The sequence below is a fragment of the Acomys russatus genome, chromosome 12 (genome assembly GCF_903995435.1).
Source record: "Acomys russatus chromosome 12, mAcoRus1.1, whole genome shotgun sequence".
In the NCBI taxonomy this organism is placed as follows: Eukaryota; Metazoa; Chordata; class Mammalia; order Rodentia; family Muridae; genus Acomys; species Acomys russatus.
Window position 1 is genome coordinate 22515572 of NC_067148.1, and position 25744 is coordinate 22541315.

The 25744-nt window shown below is 44.2% G+C and overlaps 1 protein-coding gene across 3 annotated transcripts in view; it reads left to right on the forward strand.

Annotated features, from left to right (window-relative positions):
• Positions 1-1195: 1195 nt before the first annotated feature.
• The window catches only part of Ap1s3 (adaptor related protein complex 1 subunit sigma 3), a 63805-nt gene continuing 39256 nt past the window's right edge, over positions 1196-25744 (forward strand). Inside the window, exon 1 of one of the 3 annotated variants that reach the window (XR_007831476.1) lies at positions 1196-1334. Coding sequence is in view for 1 of the 3 variants with exons in the window: in XM_051154011.1 (XP_051009968.1) it covers positions 1684-1713 (30 nt within the window). In the remaining 2 variants the exon portion in view is untranslated. Of the gene's footprint in view, positions 1335-1533; positions 1714-25744 lie in introns of those variants that run through there. The other 2 variants (XR_007831475.1, XM_051154011.1) reach the window with 2 other exon arrangements.

A 25744-nucleotide genomic window follows, 5' to 3' on the forward strand; every position in this document is an offset into this window, starting at 1 on the left:
TCTATATCCTGCAGAAGGTTCAAAGCGGATCCTGGGGGAGGACTTCCGTTCATCTGTGGGTCTAAGAGCTATCCAGACAATGGTCAACCTTTTAAGGGTCACTGTCTCTCTTTAGGTATATGGCAAAACCAGTCTATTCTCCCCAAATTAATCTGTGCTAAAAACAAACAAACAAACAAACAAACAAACAAACAAACAAACAAAAACTCTGCTTACAGCTCTGAGACCTGGAGAGTCTTAACACCGGCAATTAATAACTCCCCTACTTGGTTGTCCAACACCAAGTGGTCAGTCCTGAAACGTAGCGGCTTTCATTTAGACACGACCCACCCCGCACGTCCCCCCTCCCCGTACCCCACCTAAAGAAAAAGAAGTTATGATTTCAAAAGAAAGTGCGGGGGGAGGAGGGGGGAGGGCGAGCGGGAGGAGGGGGGCAGGAATATACATGGGAGAAAAGGGAAAAATAATGTAATTATATTTTAATTTAAACAACTCAAACAATCTAGGCTTAAAAATCAAGGGGAGGAAAACAAAACAAAACAAAAACAACAAACAATGAACATGAGTTTCAGTACCCTAACATCTTAGAGAACTTTAAGTAGGAAGGGTATGATCTTGAATTGCAATTTTTTTTTTAAGCAAAACAAAACTCGTGCCAACTTCTCTTAGGTGTAGGACCAGGGTTTCTCTGTGTAGTCTTGGCTGTCCTGGATTCACTTTATTAAACCAGGCTGGCTTCGAACTCACAGTGATCTGCCTAGCCTCTGCCTCCCGAGTGCCGAGATTAAAGGCGTGCACTACCACGCCCGGCTTTTTTTCCAGGTGTAAAGGGAAACATCTCCGTCAGTCCGACCGACGCTTGCTCAATTCACGAAGCACACAGCTAGCCCCACAAGGTGGGCAGACCCGGGACCAGGTGAGAAGCAAGGCCAGTGCAGAAGGTGCGCGCGCAGGTGCAAGCACCGCCCTGGGCGGGGCTAGCGGTGATGACGGGCGGGACAAGGCGTGTGGTCCCGTTAAGAAAGTACCTAGGAAGAAGGAGGGAGTGAGAAAGGGAAAAAGGAGGAGCTGGAGTGGGAGGCCAGTGAAGAGGCAGAGCAGGAGTGATGCGGGAGGAGGAAACAGGGAGAAAGGTGTGTGGGAGGAGCAGAGGGGAGGAGCGGCCGGGCGCGGGGAGGAGTCTGCAAACTTTCAGTTCAAGGGCATTGTGGGAAGTAGCCTTGGTCTGAGGCTGGAGCCTCACCTGTCAGCCGCCTGGGCTGCAACGCTCACTTCTGGCCCTCGCATTCCGGGCGATCACCGCTGACTGGACCCGGGCGGCTGCGGCCACCATGGTGAGTGCAGCTAAGCGTCGTGGTGGAGCTGGCCAGGGCGGTGCGCGCTCCGGGTGACACCTGCGGCTCCAGGGCCGGACACGCGGCAGGGAGGGGGTGCGCGCCGAACCTGGCTGCGGGTACCTCACGCGCGGGTGGCCCGGCTGCTCCGGACAGTGCAGATGTTCCCTGCCTGCGGGTGCCACGGACACCGGGCACCGCGGCTTCATTCATTTCAATCTCTTTGGTGGATCGCTTGGTCCGAGCCAGGCGGGGATGTCGTGGGGGACCAGGTGCTTACTCTTAGGAAAGGATGCCTAGGGAAGGAGACTGATGGAATGGTGGACCAAAAATAAGATAACTTCCCAGAATGAGAACTCCGAAGCATCAAGCAATCGGGGTGAGTGAGAGGCAACTTTTGATATGGTGGCCCTTATTTTGAGGAGGTGACATTTGAACTCCGGGAGATCCTAGAAGAGCGCTGCAGTTGGGGCGGTTAGCAGCTGTGAAGGAGGTAAACGAAACCCCAGTTTGTGGCTGGAGGGGCGGGCGAGGGGACCAGGTAGCCCGTCTTCTTCATAAGCTAGAGTTTTGGGTTTTGTTTTGCTTGAGTTTTAACCAGAAAAGTGACCTTATCGGCCCAACGTTTCATGAACCCTTTATCTGATGGTGGAGAATGCACTCAAGATAAAAGCGATGGCTTTCTGCTGGGGCAGTTACTGGGTGGGCAGCTTGTCCCACTTCCCCAACTGCGCACACTTCCCAAATTCTCAGTGAGGTGACCTCTGGCAGGCACTCTCTGGACTCACCACAGATAGCAACACTGGGTGAGTTAAGAAAGGAGGCTGAGGAGACAGTAGTCTATTGCTTAGGCACCCGGCCCGGAGGATGCCAGCGAGGTTCTTAGCGTGCCCAGTTTTGTTTGTTGAGGGTTCCTGGTAAATGCAGGGTGGTGCAAAAAAGGCATCAGTAAATAATGGAGTAGCTCTCTTCTTGGCTTGCTCAAGTTTCCCAAGGGACAAGGTGACAGTGTGTCCAGGCAGCCAGCTCATTTGCCTAATGAAGGTGGAATTGCCCCCACCCCCACCTGCACCCCCAGTTTCTGTGGAGCTCAAAGCTGCTGACTTCTGTAGGCATGGCAGCATCGGAGGGAAGGACCCCGTGTGTGTTCTAGACACCTTAGTGGAAGTTTGTTTTTCTTGTCCGTGTCAAGTGACCTTCCGAAATCCAGGAAGTTTCTCCTGCTTTCCCTCCAGCCCCTGCCCCCTTCCCCCCACGTAGGAAATACAGTCACTAGCACCTCTGCTAAGCTGGCTCCTCCCCTCCAAGATTTCACTCTAGCCGAGCAATCTCCCAACCAGTTGGTCACCTTTACCTGCAGCTGCTTGACCTCTGTGGGTCTGGCTTTGCTCACTTGTTTAGCAGGATAACTGTTCTAACTGATGTAGGAGGTTTTGATTTGTGGCCTCCATACTGTAAAGATTCCCCAGGCCTTAGAGGTCTGAAAGATTAAGCCCTTTTTTTTTTTTAACTTATTTACTTATTTTGACCAAACTCATTTTTATAAGGATGCTAAGGTGTTGTTGTACCCCTTTAAATCAGCATTCTTTCAAGACTGTAGTAGAGTCCAAGTGATGTGGAATATTAGTAACACAACAAGCCAACCGTCTTCTCTTGGGCCAGATTAGAGGGACTTTCCAAAGTCTAACACGATGCTCTTTTTGCTAATTTTCTTCTTTCCTCTTCTCTCAGCCTTCTCTTTATTTTCAATTGAATTAGCAACACCTCAAAAAGTATCAAACGCATAACCTATGTAAACAACAACAGGATCCTTGGTGTCCACATTGTCATGGAGATGCCCCCCAGGACCACACACACACACACACACACACACACACACACACACACACACACACACAGAGGCTTTTAGGAACTCCACCCTTGTCTGTGCTCAGCAACATTTCAGCTCTCCTGCCCTGCTCTCTGTGACACCTTCCTCATTCCTAGATCCTATCTCAAGAACCTCCACAAGATACTTTCGGAAAGTGGTCCATTCCATTCTGGGCTTCATGGCATGTGCCTTTGGGCTGGTTAGGCCTTTTGCACCTTGATCATGCTTTTTTGAATCAACTGTACCTTCATCTTCCCTTTGTGTTAGAAACCTTTAGGGCTAGGCAGGGTGTCAAAAGCCTTTAATCCCAGCACTCAGAGGTAGAGGCAGGTGGATCTCTCTGAGTTCGAGGCCAACAAAGTGAGTCCAGGGTAGCCAGGGCTCTGTTACACAGAGAAACCCTGTCTCAAAAACAAAAACAAAAACAAAACAAAACAAAAACAAAAACAAAAAACCCTCAACTTTGGGAAAAAAAATGCTGAGACTATTGATTGCACTTAAGAACACCCCTGCCCCATTCCATTCCTGTAATTTTAGAATATTATCCATAGGAATTTAGTATTTCATGCTTGACCGAGTTGGTTGATGGAGGAAGAAGGATCTTGGTTATTGTTGCTTTATTTTTCTTTAAAACAGCATGGGGCAGCTAGAGAGACACAGTTGAGAGGCTTTGGGCACACATTTAGTTTAAAAAAAAAAATGCAAGTGGGCTTAGATTTATGAAGTCCTTGTAAAGAGGTGCCCTGCCTCTTACAGCCGTCTAAAGATCGTCACGGAGGAGTTATCCCTGTTGAAAAAACCCATAAGGAGGTCCCTTTGGAAGTGCGGGCCGTTCTTTTGTAAACTCAGTTCATAGTGTTTGGTACTCTGTGGAGTGAGATAGATGTATAGTAACCTGTTCTGAGGTTTCTGTGTTTGGACTTTTTCTCTTTTTCTTTTTCAACTTTTTGGAGACCAAGCTTTCACTCTGTAATCTTGAGTAGCTTGGAACTTGGTGTGTAGACCACAGGGCTGGATTCATATTTGCCTCTTAAGCGTGGAGATTCCGGCCGGGTGTGTGCCACCACACACAACTTGTGATTTAGAGTGAACTTGATCACTCACTGGTGAAGCCGTCTCTCCATCAGAGTGGTGTTCCTTTGAAGCAGCAAGAGAGGACCCGGGTCCGATTGTAAAAGAACTTGCCGCTGTTTGTTCAGGGCATGGAGGTGGAGAACACATGCTTGAATCTGTAGAGCTGCCTCATCCCTTCCCCTTGGTATAGCAATGTTACTGTCTGAGACTTAGATACATTGCAAGAAATCTAGATACTTTGGCAGTTTTCAATTTCAGCTCAAGGTGAAGGGAATCCAGTGGAGTAATGAGAGCTTTCTTCCCTGAGGCTTGGTCAGGGCTGTTGGCCTGCTCTTAGTGTGAGATGGTGGTGGGGGCGGCTTGGGAGGAGCAGGGAGAATGCCTTTTGGTGGGGTCTAGTTGTCCCAGGTGCTCTGCCCTCACAGCTCCCAACACTACCCCTAAGGCTAGCATTGCCCCCACCCCCACCATGTTGATGGCTACTTCTGAGCTCCCATCACTTCTTTTTCCCTTTTGTGCTGCATATTGCATCTGCTTGCAGAGTTTGCACGGGGTTTTATTAGCAGAACTGGACAGAAACAGTTGGTGCAGTGTGTATTTGCCACCTTTTGTGGTCAGTGCCTGTTCTTCAGGGACTTATGAATTATGCCGTTATGAGCTAGGGTGTAGCAGCAAAAACTGCCCCCTTTCTAGACACACACACACACACACACACACACACACACACACACACACACACACACAGAGAGAGAGAGAGAGAGAGAGAGAGAGAGAGAGAGAGAGAGAGAGAGAGAGAGAGTGTCAAATTCCTTTAAGAGTCCCTTGAGACATACTTCTTGAGGTCCTCATGATTGCTTTTTCAGTTCTGTCTTTTTGTCACCATAAGCAGAACTTTTTCAAGAGATCAGAGGGCTTCCCTGTTGCTTTCTGCCTTGGTCTGGCCCTTGTTTTCCTCATGCAGTTGCTTCCCCTTTCTTCATGAAGCACCCTAGCCATTCCCCCAGAAAACCCCTCTTAAACAAATCAAAGCTCTAAGATCCTATGACTTAAAAGAATGGACCTTGTAGTTTACATGAACTGGCTTTGCATCACACTAGCCACCTACCAGCTATCTAAAGAGATATGTTTAGTATAAAGCTGCCTTTAGTGTCAGTTAGGAATTCCAACGCTGTGTGGGAAATGCTGCCGATGGTTCATGTTGGGAGTGGAATGCCTTAGGAAGCTGACCTGCAATAAACTGCCGCTAAAGTGCACAGTCTGGAACATTCCTGACAGGTAGAGCTGGCTCTCAAAATTGCTCTCTCCACAGTTGCTAAGAACTGCCCGGAGGGAAAAAGATGGTCACTCACCAGTCACTCAGTGTAGTCGGGCATGGATTTAACGCACATTCGGGCAAGAAGAAAGGCATAAGAAGATCTACCCGCGAATGACCTTGCTGGGTCTTGTCGTCCAGAGTTTCAGGAGTGGAAAGGACTGGTTTGTGTTGAAGCTCAGTAGACTCTCAAAGGCTAGGGGAGGCTTCCAAACTGAGGGTTTAAAAGAGGAACTAAGACCGATTTGCAAACTGAGGTGCACTTATCCTTAGAGAGCAGTGGTTCTCACCCTTCCTGGTGCTGTGACCCTCTAATACAGTGCCTCGTGTTGAGGTGACCCCACCCCCAACCATAAAATTATTTTTGTTGCTACTTCATAACTGTAATTTTGCTACTGTTATGAGTCGTTAACATACATATCTGATATGCTAACCTCTATGAAAGGGCCGTCGAATCCCAGAAGAGCAGGAACCCCAGGTTGAAAGCCAGTGCTATAGGAGGTGGATGCCAAGGATAACCATGAGTCATTCTTAGCACATTGCTTAGATTTGGAAGAAAATGTTTGTATGAAAACATAAGCATGAGTGAAAATGAGGCCATGACCCCTCCTTGCTGTGGTTGAGGAGAAGGGCTTAGTGTAGATATGAGGGAGAATTCAGCCAGTGCCATCCGGAAGGGTCCAGAGCAGAGCGAGAGCGAGAGAGAAATATATTAGACATGGCCAGTGGACTGAACCAGACCATGAGAGGCGGGTGGAGTGAGAGAGGAAGAGAGGAGAGGGAGCAAAGAAGGGAGAAGAGCCGAGAGAACGCATGGCTGAAGTAGCTGGGTGTTGTAGGAATCAGAAGCTGGGGAAGAGGAAGCTCAGAGACTGGAGCTGTTTAGGGTGGTGGTGGCGGCGGCAGGGTGTGTGTGTGTGTGTGTGTGTGTGTGTGTGTGTGAGGGTGGTGGTGGTGGACCCTATAACAGATACTTGTGATACTGGGAGAGCCTGGCAGCCAGCCGCTGTCTGCTTTGATATGTTAGTAGACACCTCAGTTAGCCTTTTGGGACTTAACAATGCATAGTTAGACTCAAGATACAAAATCCACGCACACTTATGAAGTGCGGAGACAGAGGTTGTTCATGGCCAGCTACTTAAGGCTAGACCAGGTCTCATGAGGCTGCCGGCTCTCGCATTGTTTTAGGATAGGGATATGTTCTAGGACAGCACACTCTCTCGGGAAAGACAAGTTGGTGATACTTTAGGTTTTGCAGACCTTAAAGTTTCTATCACTCATCTTTTCTTCTGCAAATCAGGGCAGACAATAAAATGTTGTATACAATAATAGGTTGGGGAGGGGTGGCAGACTTTGCCTATAGGTTGTAGTTTCTTGACCTGTATTCATTTTATACCTGCGTGTGTGCACATGTTCTATGTATGCCTGCATGTAAGCCCTTGTGTGCAAGTCTGGAGGTTAAAGGGTTGAGAGCGGGCATTTTTCTGTATAGCTCTCTCTCCCTTCTTTTTTGAGACAGTCTGTCACTGAATTTGGAGCTTGCCATTTCGGCTAGACTGCCTGGCTGGTGAGTTCCTGGTAGCATTGGGGTTACAGGTGCATGCTGTGGTACTTAGCATTTACATGGATTTGGGGGATCTGAACTCAGGTCCTAATGCTTGTATAACGAGCACTTTACCCACTAAGCCATCACTCCAGCTCCCAACTTTTGCTAATCTACTCATCTGTATATTGGATAAATGCATTGGGTATCAGCTCTGTGTGATAGACTGTGCCAGCTACCTAATTTATGGTTCCCAGCACAGACCAAGAACACAAGGTTTCTTCCTTAAAACATGCTGAGAATTTGAAGACACCGATGGTAGAGAGGTAAACCTGGTGCCATGTCCCTCCAAATGCAGGCCCTTGTGCAGTGACCTCATGTCCAGAGAAGCCATCCCAGACTGAGGCTTCAGAGGCTGACTTAGATAAACCAGGAACCTCCCCGGCTTCACGGGGCTCATGCTCTTGGTAAGTGTGGTCGCTGAGTTCTGCCAATACTCAGATCAGCTCTGCACAGAGGAGGATTCTACTATTGTACATGGGAGCGTTCTTTAGCTGATCTAGCTGTCATACGAGGGACATTCTAATGTTTCTAAGGCATGTGGTGTGTGTGTGGAGACCCTGCTGTGGTACTTGAAAGGGAATAGCATGGACTTTCCTGGATACTTCCTTCTTGGCCTGAAGGGGGTGGGGCCATTCCTCCATCTGGCCTAGCTGCCTCTTGACCTTTCCTTGAGCTGGTTCTGAATGGATAATGGTATCAGAAGCCATTTCCATCTCCTGGCATTTGGCTTCAGACTGGTAGCTCTCTGCCAGTCAGGCCTCTTTGGTGAGCCCTGGGTATGGGAAGCCAGGGTAGCATCAGCCCTGCCTTGCTTGCCCTGTTGCCTGTAAATGGCATGATTTGCTGGCTTGGATACTCTGCATGTATGAAATAAAGAGGCTGTAAGGCATGGTTGTGACCACCTCTCTCCCAGCACTCAAGAGGCAGAGCCAGGCAGACCTCTGTGAGTTCTAGGCAAGCCCGAGCTACATACTGAGACCTAGTCTCATAAAATAGAATAAAATAAAAAGGAGACAAGTGCAATTGTGTCAAAACTGGAAAGTTCTAGAAGGATATACATGACAGTGCTTGTTGCTGAAAATTGGTTCTAGGTGTGTGTGTGTGTGTGTGTGTGTGTGTGTGTGTGTGTGTGTTTTAAGTTTATTTTTCAGTTTTTTTGAGCCTATCTCTTTATTTTTAATTGAAGACCTTACATTTTCTCAAATCGTAATCATCTTGTTAACTTTTTAGGCTAGCACGTGGTGCAGTAAGTTTCATCACAGCATCTCCAAGCATGTAAGTCATGCTGTGTGTCATTAGTCCTCTTCTTGGACTCTATGGCCAGCTCCTTTGCTTCTTCAGTTGGCCCCACTGTTTCCCCACTATGTGGAGTCCACTACCCTCTCTATTCCCACCTTTGTTACGATTTTTTCTTCTATATACATAGAATCTTAAATATGAGGGAAAACATGGCAGCACTTGTCTTTCTGAGTTTGGCTTATTTTGTTTAACATATAGTATTTCAGATCCATTTTAGAGTGTTTATTTTTTAAATTGTGTATTCTTTTATAAACTTCCCCCTTTCTTATATGTAAATAATACATTTTACATTATATAGGAATAAGTTTAAAGTAATGTTACACTTTCAGAAAAACACTATATTGTTTTTTTTCCTGTGCTTTTCCCTTTCTTTGGCTGGGCATGTCTGTAGTTGAGATGTAAGCAGAAGAGGCCCCATAAAATATATACGTGCACACACACACACACACTCACACACATATATGTTCATATACACATGTACACATACATATATGTGGACACACACTTCGATCTGTTATCTACCCATTTGCTATCTGGTTTGATCTCTTGGCCAGACATGCAGGGCTCTTGCCTTCCCTATGAGAAGAGAGATCAAAGAAGGAGAGTGAAAAAAACCTCTTATCCCTCTTTTCTTCTTAGTAAGTCTGAGGAGACTTTGGTAATGAGGCATATGCTATTTCTCATCTGTTCTTAGGAATGAACCTGAAACACACAGATGTTTGTCAGACCTGCTGGGATTGGCCTTTGTGTTCAGAAGACACAGAAGATTAGGACTATGTGGTAGTCCATGTTCATAATCCCAGTACAGGGAAGGATGAGGCAGGAGGATTGCCAGTTAGAGGCCAGCCTGAGTTACAAAGGGAGACCCACACCCCCAAAACAAAACAAAACAAATCATTCCATGAAAAAGTTTAAAAAAGTAAAAAAGAGGGTGGGAGAGGGTAGCTGCTGGCTTGGTACATGGCTCAGCAGCTAACAGCCACTCACGGATGCAGACCTAAGTTTTCCTTCCCAGAACACACGTAAATAGCTAGTGCGTAGCCAGTGCCCTGTAACCCCAGTGCTCAAGTAGGCGATGTGAGAGGTGGACACAGGAGAATCCCCAGAAGCCTGGAGGACAACTAGCCTGGCACACAACAGAAAAACAGCAAAGAGACCGCACTTCAAAGTGAAAGGTGAGGAGCAACACCCAAGGTGTTCTCTGACCTCTACACACGTGCCATGGCACACAGGCTCACAATCGCACACAGTCATGCACACACACACACATGCACACACACACATATATATACACACACACACATATACACACATGTGTACACACACAAACACAAGCATGCATGCACACAAGCTCACAAGCACACACACATACATGCATATACATACACAAGCACACACACACACACACACGAGTCAGGTTATAGATTTAGATTATTGTCACTCATTTGCCTTGCTTCAGGTTTCATGTCTACAGTTTAGCCTCTCCATCAGTTCTCCCTTCCTTTTTCCCTCCATAGTCAGGGTGGCACATTTTGTTTTGTAGATGAAGCTGTAAGAGGTGAATAAAATGGCTATGTTATTAAAGAGCATCAGAATTCCATCTGATAGAAAGGCATGCTGTTAGGAAAGCATTTCTGTATGTGCACACTTGGTTCCCTGTGGATGTGACACTTGGGGCGACTTGCCTGGCCCTTCATGACACTTCTACCTGGTCACTTCTAAAGGAAGGTGTGGGCCCCATGTGGTAGAGCGCCTGATGCTGTGAGGTAGCTAGCTCTGATGCCATGCATCATCCCAGGTCTCAGGCTCCTTCTTCTGCTCAGGGTCACCTGAGTGTTTGGTGAGATTCCCCAGTTGGAACAGTTGGTACAGTACTGGGTACCAGGAACACATTCCAAAAGTGTCAGATAGGGTTACTGTGAAGAGAGACAGGAAAACCCTACAATGGTTTATAGGAAACTTAGTTGAGAGCCAGAGGCTGGTGGCGCAGCCCTTTAATCTCAGCACTTGGGAGGCAGAGGCAGGCAAATCTCTGAGGTCAGGGCCAGCCTGGTCTATAGAAAGAGTTCCAGGATAGCCAGGGCTATACAGAGAAACCTTGTCTTGAAAGAAAGAAAGAAATAAAGAGAAAAAGAAAGAAACTTAGTTGAATAAGTAACATAAAGAAGCTATTAGAGGCTGCAACGGTGAAGAGGTAAGGACATCACAGTTTAAAAGAGCTAGTCAAAACTCGGCAGACACACTTTCTTTTTCTTCTCCATCCTTCTGTTCCTTTGTTCCTTCCCCCTTTGCCTGCCTTCATTTCTATGCTGGGGGTTGAAGTTAGGGCTTGTACGTGGCAGGCCGGTGCTTTGCCCCTGAGCCATATCCCCAGGCTTTTTACTTTATATTTTGAAATACATCTCACTAAGTTGCCCGGGCAGACCTTGAACGTTTGATCCAGCCACGCCTGCCTCCTTCATTATTGGGATGATAGGCTTGAGTTACTTGTCCTGGCTCAGTTTCCAGTCACATCCTTAGCTCCAAGTGCAGGGTGTGTAAATGCTGGCTTTCGAAACCCACTTGATCTCGTGGTTTCAGCATGTGAAGAATGCAGCCGGGCATGGTAGTGGCTCATACCTATAATCCAAGCATTTGCGAGACTGAAGCTGGGAAGACTGCCTTGTGTTCTGGGCCAGCCTGGACTAAAAGTGAGTACCAGGTCAGCCTGGGATATGGAGGGAGACCCTGTCTCTAAAAAACAAAACAGAAGAGTGCATATAGTATCCTTCACATTGGAAAGTCCCTGTAAAAGATAAGGTGAATGGGCACAGTCCATGGGCGACGTTATAGCTTGAATTTAGTTGGCGGGGAACTTGCCGTGGTGGCATGGCTGTGGCACTGCCCACCTCTTTTGTTCAACGTTGAAGCATCTCTGTCAAGATAATACATTTTTTGATGAGTGCCAAGCAGGTTGACGTAGGAATAGATTTATTGATTTTTCCTTTCTTTGGGCTGAAGGTAGAACCCAGGGCCCTGCATGCTGCTTGAGTGCTCCACTGTGCCATGTTTCCCCCAGCCCTCGAAATCAAAGCTCTTAAAACACATTTAAGTGGACATTACTTTGTAGAGTGGTGAGTTAAGCCTATTAGGTACGGTCTCTTGGACAAAGTTTTTAAAAACTCGCATTAAGAATAGTAAAATAAGGAAAAAAAAAATCAAATTGGGTGCTGAAGAGATGACTCAGCTTTTGCAGAGGATGTGAGTTAAGTTCCTGGCTCCCATATCAGGAAGCTTACAGCTACCTGTAGCTCCAGTTCTGTGGCGGATTTCACACCTCCAGCCCCTGCGAAAAGCACTCGAATCCACATACCATCCTCTCTCACTTGGACATCCCCCCTCCACAATTTAAAAAAAAAAATTAAAGAAGGAAATATCTAATAATCATTGCTAAGAAATAGGAAAAGGGTCTCAAGTTATTTTTTTTTTTCCCAATTCAAGTTGTCCTGAAATTTTCCTCTAACTTTTGACTCCTATTTCCAGTATCTTCTTTCTCCTTTCTTGAATGATTTGAAACAGGACAGATACAAAGACATTGGCTTTTCATAGAACTCCAGAGGAAATCTAATCAGAGAATAGGGGGGAAAAAAAAGAAAGGAAAAAAAAAAAAAAAAAAAAAAAAAGAAAGAAAGAAAGGAAGGAAGGAAGAAAGAAAAAGAAAAGAAAGAAAAGGAAAAGAAAAAGAAATTAAGCAGCAGGTGACATACTCAGGGCTGTTCACTCAGTCCAGGAGAACTGATAAATGGAGAGCAACTGATTATCACACGGCAGGGACTTTCGTACTTGTCCATCTTTTGTTCTCAGCTGCTGCAGTTGCTAGGATGAGACACACCTGTGAGACCGTCTCTATATTAGCAGAAGCTCATCCTGTTCAGGAGAAATTGCTTACATGCACTGCTAAGCTAGACTAGTACAGAGGTGAGAAATCACCTCTGGAGTATGAGTTTCATGTTTAATCATTACAGAGATTCTGGGAGGAGATGGGAAAGAAAGGCTTTGGGCTGACCCCTGGCAGGTGAGGTGATCCTGCCTTCAGTTTGTTTTTTTCAGAAAAGAATGCATGTTTGAGAGTGTCTGCTATGTGGATGAGAGGGGAATAGAATATAAAGAAGAGGAATCCTTATTAAGGAAATGTAAATCCAGAAGAACCCGTATAAGGAGTTGGACATGGACCATGAGCATCTCTAATCCCAGCTTTTTAAAAAAGGACGATGGGAGGTGGGGACAGAGGCTCACAAGACAGCTAGCTTCACATGGCAGTAGAAAACCAAGGAAACATGTTTCCAAACAAGGTGGAAGGTGAGGACCAACACCCAAGGTTCATCTCTGGTCTTCACATACATGCCATAGCATGCATACTACCACATAAACAAATACATACATGCTTAGTATATGTGATTGGTGTGTGTGTGTGTGTGTGTGTGTGTGTGTGTGTGTGTGTGTGTGTGTGTAGCCGAGTTCTATCTCTTCTGTTGAAAAAGTGCTATCAATAAAAATAGACTTGAGTCTCCTCCTATATGGAGCAGCTTGACCATCACACTAAACTGTGGCTATCTTTAAAGAAGGTAAAATAAAAGTGTGATTGGGGTCCTAAAACTTGTTGGTGTGGACTGGTGGGGAGTGCATTTCAGACACAAAGGGGGGCAGCTGAGCTGCGTAGTGAATTGGATTCTAGCAGATTATGTCTTGGGACCTGCAAGGAGGTTGATGTGTCTACACGTGGGGTTGAGTTTGGTAAACACTGATGTCTTTCCCTGAAAAATAAACAGTATTCCCATATCCCTGGAAGTCTAGGTCCTGAGAAAAAGTGCAGCCATTTGGATGTTTAATGGGAGTAAAATTTCAGAATTGAGAGTCTTCATGTTGTCGGTAAGGGATACAAGTGATGTGACAATCCTGATTGGGTCAAGTACCAAACAGAGTCCTTACCTACAGTTTCACAATTTTTAAAAAATTTTTTATTAATTTATTCTTGTTACATCTCAATGGTTATCCCATCCCTTGTATCCTCCCATTCTTCCCTCCCTCCCATTTTCCCCTTATTCCCCTCCCCTATGACTGTTCCTGAGGGGGATTTCCTCCCCCTGTATATGCTCATAGGGTATCAAGTCTCTTCTTGGTAACCTGCTATTCTTCCTCTGAGTGCCACCAGGTCTCCCCCTCCAGGGGACATGGTCAAATACGAGGCACCAGAGTTCGTGTGAAAGTCATACCCACTCTCCACTCAACTGTGGAGAATGTTCTGTCCATTGGCTAGATCTGGGTAGGGCTTTAAAGTTTACCGCCTGTATTGTCCTTGGCTGGTGCCTTAGTTTGAGCAGGACCCCTGGGCCCAAATCTGCCTATCATAGTGTTCTACTTGTAGGTTTCTAGGACCCTCTGGATCCTTCTACTTTGCTATTCTCCCATGCTTCTCTCATCTAGAGTCCCACTAGGATGTCCTCCCCTCTGTCCCAGTTTCCTGGTAAGTGAAGGCTTTCATAGGACATGCCCCTTGGGCTAGTATGCAGATATAAGTGAGTATATACCATTTGAGTCTTTCTGCTTCTGGGTTAACTCACTCATTATGATCATTTCTAGTTCAATCCATTTGTCCACAAATTTCGGGAATTCCTTGTTTTTAATAGCTGAGTAGTATTCCATAGTGTATATGTACCACAGTTTCTTTATCCATTCTTCTACTGAGGGACACTTGGGCTGTTTCCTTGTTCTGGCTATTATGAATAAGGAAGGCTGCTATGAACATGGTTGAACAGATTTTCTTGTTATGTGCTGGAGCATCTTCTGGGTATATTCCAAGGAGTGGAATAGCTGGGTCTTGAGGAAGCCCTATTCCCAGTTTTCTGAGATAGCACCAGATAGATTTCCAAGTTTCACAACTTTTAATGGTAGAAATTATCTGGGAGGTTATACATAGATGCATAGCTGTCACTGATTTGAGGCTCCAAAGGTGTGATGTTTGCTATGTGTTTTACTAGGTACACCAGACAACCATACCTGCAACTCAGAGACACTTAAGCTTATCTTTGCCTACAACCAATCTGAAAGAAAATTCAGGCATTAAATACACACTGCATGGCTATATGTCAATCAATCCAGGCCTATTGAATTCCAAACCATTAAACCTATTGAGCATAATAATAAAGTAAGATGTTTTGAAGCATTATGGGCTCCATATGAAAAATTTCGATTCTGTTGCCTTTGTATAAACATTTGCAAACTACATTTATTCTGCATCAGTTGCAAGATGTTGTTTTAGGTCTAAGGTTAAAACCTTTTTTAATTGTGAAGTAATGCAGGTAGTCTGATCTACTTGTAAATTGATATCACAAGTGCTTTTTAAGCCATGAGAGAGAGCAAATTATGACATAATTAGATTAGCTGACATCACACAAAACTTACACTGTTACAACTTTTTTTTTGCCATAGATTAGTTCCAGGATCAAAACTCTGGTCTTTTAAAGATTATACTATCTCTCACCAAAGTTAAATTAAGACTTAAAAGTCTCCCAACATTTAAGTTTCATTTATTCTGGGCTTATTTATTTATTTATTTACTCTGTGTTTGTGTGTGTGTGTGTGTGTGTGTGTGTGTGTGTGTGTGTGTGTGTGTGACTTCATGTCCTCAGCCTTGGTAGATCATGTTGGTGTTACTCAGTGAACCATTTTTTTCAGCTTCTGAGTTATTTTATTAATATATATTAATATATAATATATAAAATATAATTCATGAAAATACTTGTATTTTGTTAATAAGAATTGATAGACCAGAATAGACCAATGCTGTGGTAAATACTGTGCTTGCAGCAAATATCTGTAACACTAGTGCTTCTATAATGCACTTAACAAATTAAGAATTATGTCCTATTCCAGAGTCTTGAATATAGAAGCTAAAAATTTAGTAAAAGTAACCCAAGCAGGCCAAGTAAGGACTCAAAGATCTTTTTTGTTGTTAACTATAGAAAACGGACATATTTTTTTTAACACTCTTGAAAGATTGATAATTGAATGCCAGCTTTACTGCCAACTGCTAAATTTAATTTTTGTATGCCAATGACTTTATGGTTTATTCTGCAACTATACATTGCTAAAATTAGGTTAGATTGCTGAATTTTAAAGTAGTTATTTAGAGTGTTTGGCAAAGGAGAGAAGTGAGAAAATACTTTCTATGGAGCAATGGAAAGAATGATCATTTCCAGCAAAGGGGGCCTGACAACATCTGCAGCATTCTCCCAGAAAACACTTCGTGAAATATGAGTGCTTAACAGACTAAAATACATGTATCGTGTGATTAGGGCAGAACAAGACCCTGGAAGGAATCAAATAATGGAATTTGGGCGTGAGGCCTGCTGCACTATCAAGTAATTGGTCCTGGGATTGCTCTAATGAAATTAAAGGGGCTGGAGAGATGGCTCAGCGGTTAAGAGCACTGGCTGCTCTTCCAGAGGTCCTGAGTTCAATTCCCAGCAACCACATGCTGGCTCACGACCATCTATAATGTGATCTGATGCCCTCTCTGTCAAACATGCAAATAGAACACTCATAAATAAATAAATAGTAAATAAATATTAAAAAAAAAAGGAAATTAAAATAGCATGAGCATACATGCCTATGATGAAAGCTTGTGCAAATGACCATTAGTTAATATCATCTCCAAGGAACCGTAAGTTCTCAAGATTTTGTAAGATTAAAAAAAAAAACAAAAAACAAAACCTGAAAACCCACAGGAAGATGAGGTGATGTACCTTATCTTCCTGCTGAGGCAGGAGGATCACTAATTTTAGGCCAATCTGTGATATATAGTAAACCTTTGTCTCAATTAAAAAAAAAAAAAGCCTACCACAAGTTAAGGGTTATTTTTCTACAGAAATGGTTATGACTATTCACAAATTTACTGTATTTTCAGTTAGTCAACAAGCACCCCATTTCTTCCAGAGTGCCCTTAATTGTTGGTCATATTTTTTGTAGACCTAAAAGAGTTCAATCTTGGTTCCATAACTAAGCGTTCCAGAAAACTCCCTTAAATACCAGTATATTTTTGCCCTCAGTGTGATGCATGACCTAGGCCTGTGCTCAGCATTATAGTGGCTATGTGTTAGGTTGCTTCTTTGTGAATACAAACTGTCACGTGGAACATGATGTTCACATTAGTTGTCTCACATGTTTGAGTCTCTGTGGGGGAAGAGTCTCCCTGAGGAGCCGGACAACAATCAAAACATTTTTTGGGGGACAACTTACAGTTGAGTAGCAGTAATGGCAGGAGATTTCTAACTCATTGGTTGCATCTATCTCCACTCTAGGTGACCCTGTCAACAACAGCTGAATTTATTGGCCACTGAGGACACCTGTGGTGGTTGGACTATGAATGGCCCCCATAGGCTCATACATCTGAATACTTAGTTATCAGGGAGTGGAACTATTTGAGAAGCTAACAAGGATCAAGGATTAAGAGGTGTGGCCTTGTTGGGTCAGGTGGTGGCCATGTTGGAGGGAGTGTATCATTGGGGATGGGCTTTGAGGTTTCAGAAGCCATTCCAGGTCCAGTTTTTCCCTTTTGGCCTACTGATCGTGTGTATCTCTCAGTTACTTCTCTGGCATCATGCCTGCATGCTGGCCATGCTCCCTGCCACCATGCTACCTGCTGGGATGGACTGCTATCATAATGGACTAAGCTTCTGAAACTGTAACCAAGCCCCAGTTAAATCCCTTTTTTAAATAAGAGTTGCTGGGGTCCAAAAACTTCAATCCAAAACTTACCCTGCCTATAAGATGTGCAGGGATAAAAATAGAGCAGATGAGATTGAGGGAATGTCCAACCAATGTCTGGCCCAACCCAAGACCCACCCCATGGAAGAGAGCCAACCCCTGGCACTATTAATGATAGTCTGCTATCCTTGCAGACAGGAGCCTGGCAGAGTTGTCTTCTGAGAGGCTTCACACAGCAGTTGTTTGAAACAGATGCTTACTCACAGCCAATCATTGGGTGAAGCATAGAGAGTCTAGTGGAAAAGTGGGGTTGTGGGAGAGGATAAAAGGACCTAGAGGTGACAAGAGCTCCACAAGAAGACCAACAGAGCCACCTTCTCAGTGCCCAGAGGGGCCTGTGGAGTTTGAAGCACCAACCAAGGACCATACATGGACTGGACTTAGGTCCTTTACATAGATGTAGCCGATGGGCAGCTCAGTCTTCATGTGGATCCTCTAATAAGGGGAGCAGGGGCTATCTCTAACATGGACTTCGTTGCCTTCTTTATTGTCACTTTCCCCTGACAGGACTGCCTTGCCAGGCCACAGGGCAAGAGGATGAACTCAGCCCTAATACACTTAATGAGCTGGGGTGGGTGTGTAGGAGGGGACTCCCCTTTTCTGAGGAATAGCGGAGAGGGGATGAGAGAGGGAAGGTGGGACTGGGAGGAGAGAAGGAAAGGGTCTATTACCGGGATGCAAAGTGAATAAATAAATAAATTAGTAATAATAAAAAGAATTGCCGTGGTCATTATACCTCTTCACAGCAATAGAAAAATGACTTTGCCAATACCTTTTCTCCTGGAGATGTGTTCATGGATACTTCCAAGTTAGCCTGCTTTTCCAGCTACAAGCATTTCTGTCTTCGCATAGGCTTCAGTAGACTCCATCCCATAGCTACTTGTCTGGTGAGCATTCCAGCCATGTCTTATTGCACTGTTGCTTGAACTGGTTCTCGTACAGAAAGCTACTTACACTGCTTGTTACCTTTTTAAAATGCAATTATGAGATTGTGTGAAATTGCCTGTGCCTTTTGTGACTAGTCTGTGGCACACTGAGTCTGGGTTCTATATGTCTATATGACAATTACTGAAAGGTCTGTGGTGACGATCGGGAGCCCCTTTCACACCACACAGAGGTGAAGGCCACACTGGAGTGTTGGCAAGTATAAATAGGTAGGATGGTGGGTTGCCCTGAGGTCACAGTTAGGTGTGTGGCATTGGACTGCTCTCTGCACCTACAACCACCTGTCCACGCCCACCGGCTGTTCCTTGCTCTTGGTTGTGGTGATTGCAACAGCTGTGGCTACAAATGACCTTTCTTCGCTAAGCAGGGTTGTATGTTGATGGCTCAGAACCCGGTTTTTACTCAAAGAAGGATCTCCATTTTCTTGATTTATTTTTGTGAAAATGCGCAAAGTAGGTTTTGTTGGTCTTAAGGTGCACAGTGTTGAATGGGGAGTGCATTCGTTATCTGTCATAGAGGGTTGTCATCAAGTGTGTTACACTGCATTCCTTGCATTTCATTAAACCAATGGCCCAAGGGTGGTAGGGTTTACTCTGATAGCATTTAGCTGCGTGGAATGCAGGACTGTGTGTGGAGAAGAATGGCTCACAGGCTTGAGTTATTATTGCCTATGGAATTAAAATTATTCAGGTTTTATAGAAAACGAGGACCTGCCAACCTCAAGTTTCTTAAAGGGTTCATGAGTTGGATTAGTTTTACAGACCTATGTGCACACACACACACCTTAGGAATCTATAGACACTCCATAAAGTTCGAAGAGCAACTGTTAGCTGGGAACCGGGTCACACTGTAAAGAACCATGCCCTCAGTGTGCCTGGACTTAGCTCAGTTCTTGTGCTTTTCTTGGATTGTTTCCAAAGTCAACCTCTGATGGCTTCTGGAATTAGCACCTCCAGGCACTTTGTCTCAAAGTAGATGTGTTGCCAGTCTGTCAGTCTAGACTAAAATGTCTGTGTCCTTAGTGTTATAGCAAGAGATAATGTAAAGAAAGATTGTTAATGTTTATTTAAAAAAGTGATTAGGTTCGTAACCTTTACTGTCAGCTTGAATTCTCTTAGACAGCCTTAGGATTCTTGGGAATGCTGAGAGTCTCTCACTGAACCTGCATCAAGGTTGGTAGGCAAGAAGCCCCAGCACTCCTCCTGTCTATGCCTCCCCTCACGCCAGCATTGCTATTAAAGATGCACCTGCAGTCAACCCTGGCCTTATATGTGGATCCGGTGGCTGCAAACTCAGGTCCTCATGCTTAAGCAGCAAGCATTATAATCTGCTGAGCCATCTCCCCACCCCTTGTGGCAATCTTTCTGTTTGATATAAAAGCCTCTATTTGATTAATGACAACTAAGAATTTCTAGCTTTGAAAGATGAAAAATGTTTCAAAACTAGGGGATGTTCCCATGAAGAACTTAAGCTTGTCTCATAGACAGAGCCCCAAGAGATGGTTTAAATTCTAAACTTTCAAGTACATTTGGTTTCCAAGCCAGGCCATGTTCAAGGAGTCAGGAGGCCAACCTTTGTATTGTGTTTCCTTATTAAAAACAGCACTGTGACCTAGACAGGACAGAACAGAATGAGTGACAGATGACAACCACCACCTATGGTTGACAAAGAAAAGCAAGGTGCGGGGCATGGCACCCTGTGAGGCCAGCAACGCACCACGACAGTGTCTCCCTAGCAGTTTTTCTCAGCCTTGTTAAGTGACCTCACTCCTCAAAGTCAGATAAGGCCAAGACCTCGTTCACTTGGAGAGACCAGGCCACTTCTATTGCTTGATGCCTTTGGTATGTGTGAAAAACGAGGAGTTCAGACAAGACTGTGCATATTGTAGCACACTCTAAAAGCTTCACTCTTAACGGATTGAAACACTCATCGTGCACAAAAGGCTGGGTAGTGCCTTTTTGCTTTTTGCATATTTTTATACAGATTTATAAAAAACATGTAACTCTTCCTCTGTGCATGCAGGAACTTGGGCTGGTGGTTTGACACACACTTGTAATGTGCAGGTGTTCAGAGAGTCTCTGGGTTTTAGCATCATGGGGATTTCCTTATGAGGGTCAGGACAAAGCCACAGTTCTAAACCCAGGACCTTTAGATATGAGGGCTGCCTCTTCCTTCTCACTCTTTTTTTTTTTCTTAAAGGAGCTGCTTCTCATTCTCTGATTGTGCACGTGTGTTGCCCAGTACCTATGTGCTCTTAGGGTCTGTATTTTGGAAAATGGTTTACAGAAGGTGTGGCGGGTTCTGTCTCAGTGCATTTAGCATAGCTCTATCCTCTAAACACCTCCAGTTGGTAAGATAATCAGAATTGGGGAATCTCCTGTCTATCTGCCTGGCTAGAGTTTTACTGTTTACAGTCAGATGGCCTTGGCTGGCTGGATTACTTTATCCACTTCATCTTAGTTACTGTTGTGGGGTATCCACCAGCAAAGACTGCTTGGACAATAGAAAGTCATTATTAGGACCAAGCCCTTCTCAGGAGGAGTCTTTAACTACTCAAACCCTGTTCTGGGTTGACACACCTCAGTAGACAAGAACAGTTAGCCAGTAGCAGAACTACAGAATCCCAAAAGCAAGATTAGTACACTTAAGAGACTTTCGCAGAACCATGGACTTTGATGGATTAGGCCTTTGTTTTCATTTTGGCTGGTGGTGCTGACTACGTGCTGAGTTTTATGGCCTGAATGGTACTTCCATCATGGATTCAGTTGTGCTACCGTCTAGGGGCCTGTTATGGTTACCTCATTTTTGTTTCAGCACTGGTGATCAAAAGCAGGGCTTTGCGCCTGGTTGGCAAGCACTTTCCTGTTGATGGTCATCCATTCCCACGTGTTTGTATTGGAGGTTAAAAAGTAAAAACCCAACACAAAGCCTGACAACTAAGTGGTATTCTGAATCATGTGCGATCAGATAGTTTGCTGTTGTCAGTAACCCCCTGCCCCCTTTCACATCTCCATTTATTGTTGCTGTCTTTGGTCATACAGATAATAAAGTCGCATGAGGGGTAAGTCAGAGGAAAAGCTACCCACTGACATATGGTGATAGGCACTCAGATAATGTCAGGTTCTATAGGAATCCCAGGTACCTTCCACCACCACCACCACCACCCCAAACAACAAAATTTTTAGTTTAAATTTTGTAATTGTAGTTAACTTTCATTAAGATCTTGAATTTTCTATGTTGAAATAAAAAACCCACCTCTGAACCAGCCTCTTTTAGTGCAAGGGGTGATAAAGGGGACCCACACCTACAGCTCCTGCTTTGTCAAGGCTTACACACATACATGTAAGTGGGGGAAGTGTTTGGTCAGTGTATGCCATGTGCATGCTAGTCTGGAGTATTTGGTTTCTGAGGGATAGATGCAGCACAGGGCTGATGATTGCTGACCTGAGAACCCCCCTTGTCCCATTCTTTCTCATGTGCACATGGAGATCATGGCTTCAGTTGGGAGGGACTGTGGAATCACCTCAGGTTTGGTCCTCCGGAGATATCGGTCAATTTGTGTGACTTTGTAGAAATGTGTTTTGTTTTTTGTTTTGTTTGAGATAAGGTTTCTCTGTGTGGCCCTGGTTGTCCTGGACTCACTTTGTAGACCAGGTCTGCCTGCCTCTGCTTCCCCAGTGCTGGGATTAAAGGCCAGCACGCCCAGCTTAGAAATGGTTTCTGAGAAACTCTGAATGGTTATGCCACAATGCCTCATTGTTTTCTGAGGCTGTACTGTGTTACTATATTCATTCAATTATAATGGGCGGAAAAATAAACAGGTGTCACCGTTCGAATGATATCATTCCTGGAACTACACAATCATGTACTCGAACTTTCCATATCTTATGTGCACGTGACCATAAGACATAAGCCCCAAGTTTATATCCCAATCAGCCATTGACTCATTGACACCCACAATGTCTCCAAATCTACTCTTGTATTTAAATGGGGCATTAAACTGCCCCCCCCAATTCTATTTTCTGAAGGAAGGCAATGGGCTTAGGTAGCTATTTTTGTAAAAACTATATAAAAAGAACTAGTAAACTCACAGAAGATATCCAACAGCTCCAATCACTAGGGAAATGCAGTCAAAGCCACCATCAGATGGTGTGCCACAGGCAATAAGATAGATCACATCAAAGCAGAAAATAAGACACATCGAGGGTATGATTGATTGTACAGTGTAGGCAGGCAAGTAAAATAGTGAGGGCACTTATGAAAAAGAGTATAGAAGGTCTTCAGAAATTAAACTCAGAGCAACCATATAATTTTATATTGTATTTCTGGGTTTGTGCCCAGAGAATTCAGAGAAGGGCCTGGTAGAGGCAGTTACACACCCATACTTGGAGCAGCATTACTTATAATAACCAAAGAGTAGAAGCGACCGACCCATCTGTTGACTGCTGGATGATAAGCAAAAAGTGCAGCGCACCTAGCTATGAGAGAGCAGTGTTAAACCTTCAAAAGAAAGAAATCCTGGTAAGTGTTTAGCATGGATGAACTTTGAGATTGCACTAAGTGAAACAAACCAGTCACAAACAACAGTTTATAATTCCACCTATCTGGACTACCTAGAGTAGTCAAATAGAGGAAGGGCGCTACTGCCCTGAAGGCAGAGGACTTGAGCATGAGTGTTCAGGATATGAGGTGAATGGTGGTCACAGGACCACATATCTTCTCATTTAAGTGAAGAGACAGACAGTGTAATGTATTAAGAAAGGGAACAATACTGATAGTTTCAGGTCAGAGTTTCAGGCCAGCCCGGGGTACATATTGAGGCCCATCTTGAGACAAAAACAAAATCAAAACAGACTTGGGAGAAACTTTAAAGAAGCCATACAACCTCCAGCAGGCACTTCTGTCAAGACAAAAAGAAACCAGCCAGGTTCCTACTGAGAAGGGGCCACTGCCTCCAAAAACTCTGAGGCTACCTGACACCTCCTGGCTTTTGACAGTAAATGCAGAATGCATACTGTGGTGAGCATTGGTCACACTCTAGACCTATCTACTTACTTATATTATCTAAAGAGCATGCTAGGTTGTATCGTTTTATCTGTAGACAAACTAGATTCTTCCCTACACTACTTTTCACTTGGGGCTTGTTCTCTGAGACAATCTCATCTGGCACAGGCTGACCTACAATTTGCTTTGCAGAAGATGACCTTGAACTCCTGATCCTCCTGGCCCCACCTCCAGAGTGCACATATGTGCACCCCCACACTCAGTTCCTGGTCCCCCTGCCTCTACCTCTTCTTGAGTGCTGTGATTACAAGTGTACAGAATGCTTCTCCTTTTTAAGGCTTAAAAATGTCCCCTTGTAACTGTCTATGTGCACAGCACATCTTACTCATTGGCAGTCAATGGTCATCTGGCTATTGTAAGTAATTCTGCTATGAAAATGAGAGTTTAATTGCCTCATCCAGGCCCTTCTTTGAATTCTTTGGGCATGTACCCAGAAATGGAATCCTAGGTATTTGAGGTGTTCATAGGGAATTCTACATTTAGTTTCTGAGAAACTTCCATGCTGTTCTTCATAAGTGGCTTTACCACTTTTCATGCCTGCCCACAGTAACAAGGGTTCCTAGTCCTTCGTGTCATCATTTATTAGCAATGTATTTAAAAAGCTACAGAAATATCTAAGGATGAAAATGCAAGCCACCAGAAATAGGCCTGAAGAGAACCGTTGCAAGTATTACTTATAATATTTTTAAAACTGTTATAAAAACACATGTAATCAAAATCTTATGTTACTGGAATCCCGCGAAGAAATGTCACCATTTAATTATTCACACAGAGCTGGGAGAAATAGCTCGGTGGTTAGGAGCATGTGTAGCTCTTCCAATGGACCTAAGTTCTATTCCCAACACCCACTTATGGTGGCGGCTCACAGTATCATATAACTCAGGCTCTTGGGGGATCCCAAACCCTCTCTGGCCTCTTGTAGCAGTCCTATGCACAGCATACATTCAAATAGACACAAATACATGAACACAAATAAAATATAAGAACCTTAACCATGTCTACACATGCATACGCATGTAAGTATATAAGAATTTATACATTTTCTAAATGATGAAAATATAAAGGCATCTTCTCACAGTGTGAAAAGTATGAGGAGATCGTGGTTTAAGGGGGCTACACCTGTAATCCTAGCACCCAGGGGTCCAGAAACTAGATGTGGGGGTGCACTATGTAATCCTAGCACTCAAGAGGTGGAGTCAGGAGGATCAGGAATTCAAGGTCATCCTCCACAGAAAAAATTCTAGGTCAGCCTGTGCCAGATGAGACTGTCCCAGAGAACAAGCCTCCAAGAGAAAAGTAGTGTAGGGAAGAATCTAGTTAGTATACAGCTAAAATGATATAACACAACATGTTGTTTAGATAATAAAAATAAAAATAATAAATGAAAGAATAGATCTAGAGTGTGACCAATGCTCACCACAGTATGCATTCTGCATTTACTGTCAAAAGCCAGGAGGCATCAGGTAGCCTCAGAGATTTGGAGGCAATGGCCCCTCTCAGTAGGAACCTACCTGCCTTGTTTCTTTTTGTCTTGACAGAAGTGCCTGCTGGAGAGCTGGAGGGCTTCTTTAAATGTTTCACCCAAATCTGATTTGATTTTGTTTTTGTTTTAAGATAGGCCTCAGTAGGTAGCCCATGCTAGCCTGAAACTTATTATGTATAGAAAGCTAGTCTTTTTAATTGCACCCTGCCCCCAGAGTTGTGCAGTTAAGTTTTTCTTTATTATAATTATTATTGTTTTACTCTTTGAGAATTTCACACACGTCTACAATGTATTCACTCCCCATTGCTCATCTCAGCATGTCCCCCTCTCTAGTTCATGTCCTAGTATTTGCTTTTTTGTTTGTTTGTTTGTTTTGTTTCAATGTGTCCAATTAGCACTGTCTGTGTGTAGGGTAGAAGCATCCATTGGAACAACCTGCTAGTGGCCATGCCCCCAAATAGAAATAACTCTCTTCTCTGAACAGTGTTTTGCACTCTGGACTTGACTGCGTAGCCTCAGCTGGCCTTGGCTTTATAACAGCCACTGTGCCTTAGGCCCCATGCTGGGCTTACAAGTGTGAGCCATCCTGCCTGGCTCTAATTTTAATTTTTCTGGAGTTTACAGTTTGGATGTTTTTTCTGGCTGGCTTTCTTTATTTCTCTGTAATTTGGTAAAATCTCTACTTAGTATGAAAGAGCGCCAACTCTTTGGAACAGCTTTTGATACCTCTCTAGGCCAACTGGCATTAGAGACGGAGGTTTCTCATATGCTCAGCGTACTGCAGGCACCAAGTACTCAAATTCAAGCCCAGCACCACTATAATTTTCAAAAAATTGAGAAAGCTAAATAAATTACATATAATAAATGCACAGTTAAAATAAAAACAAAGCAAAGCCAAACCCCAGCTCCCACAAATTTGAAATTTATAATTTAGAGCCAAACAGTTGGAGAC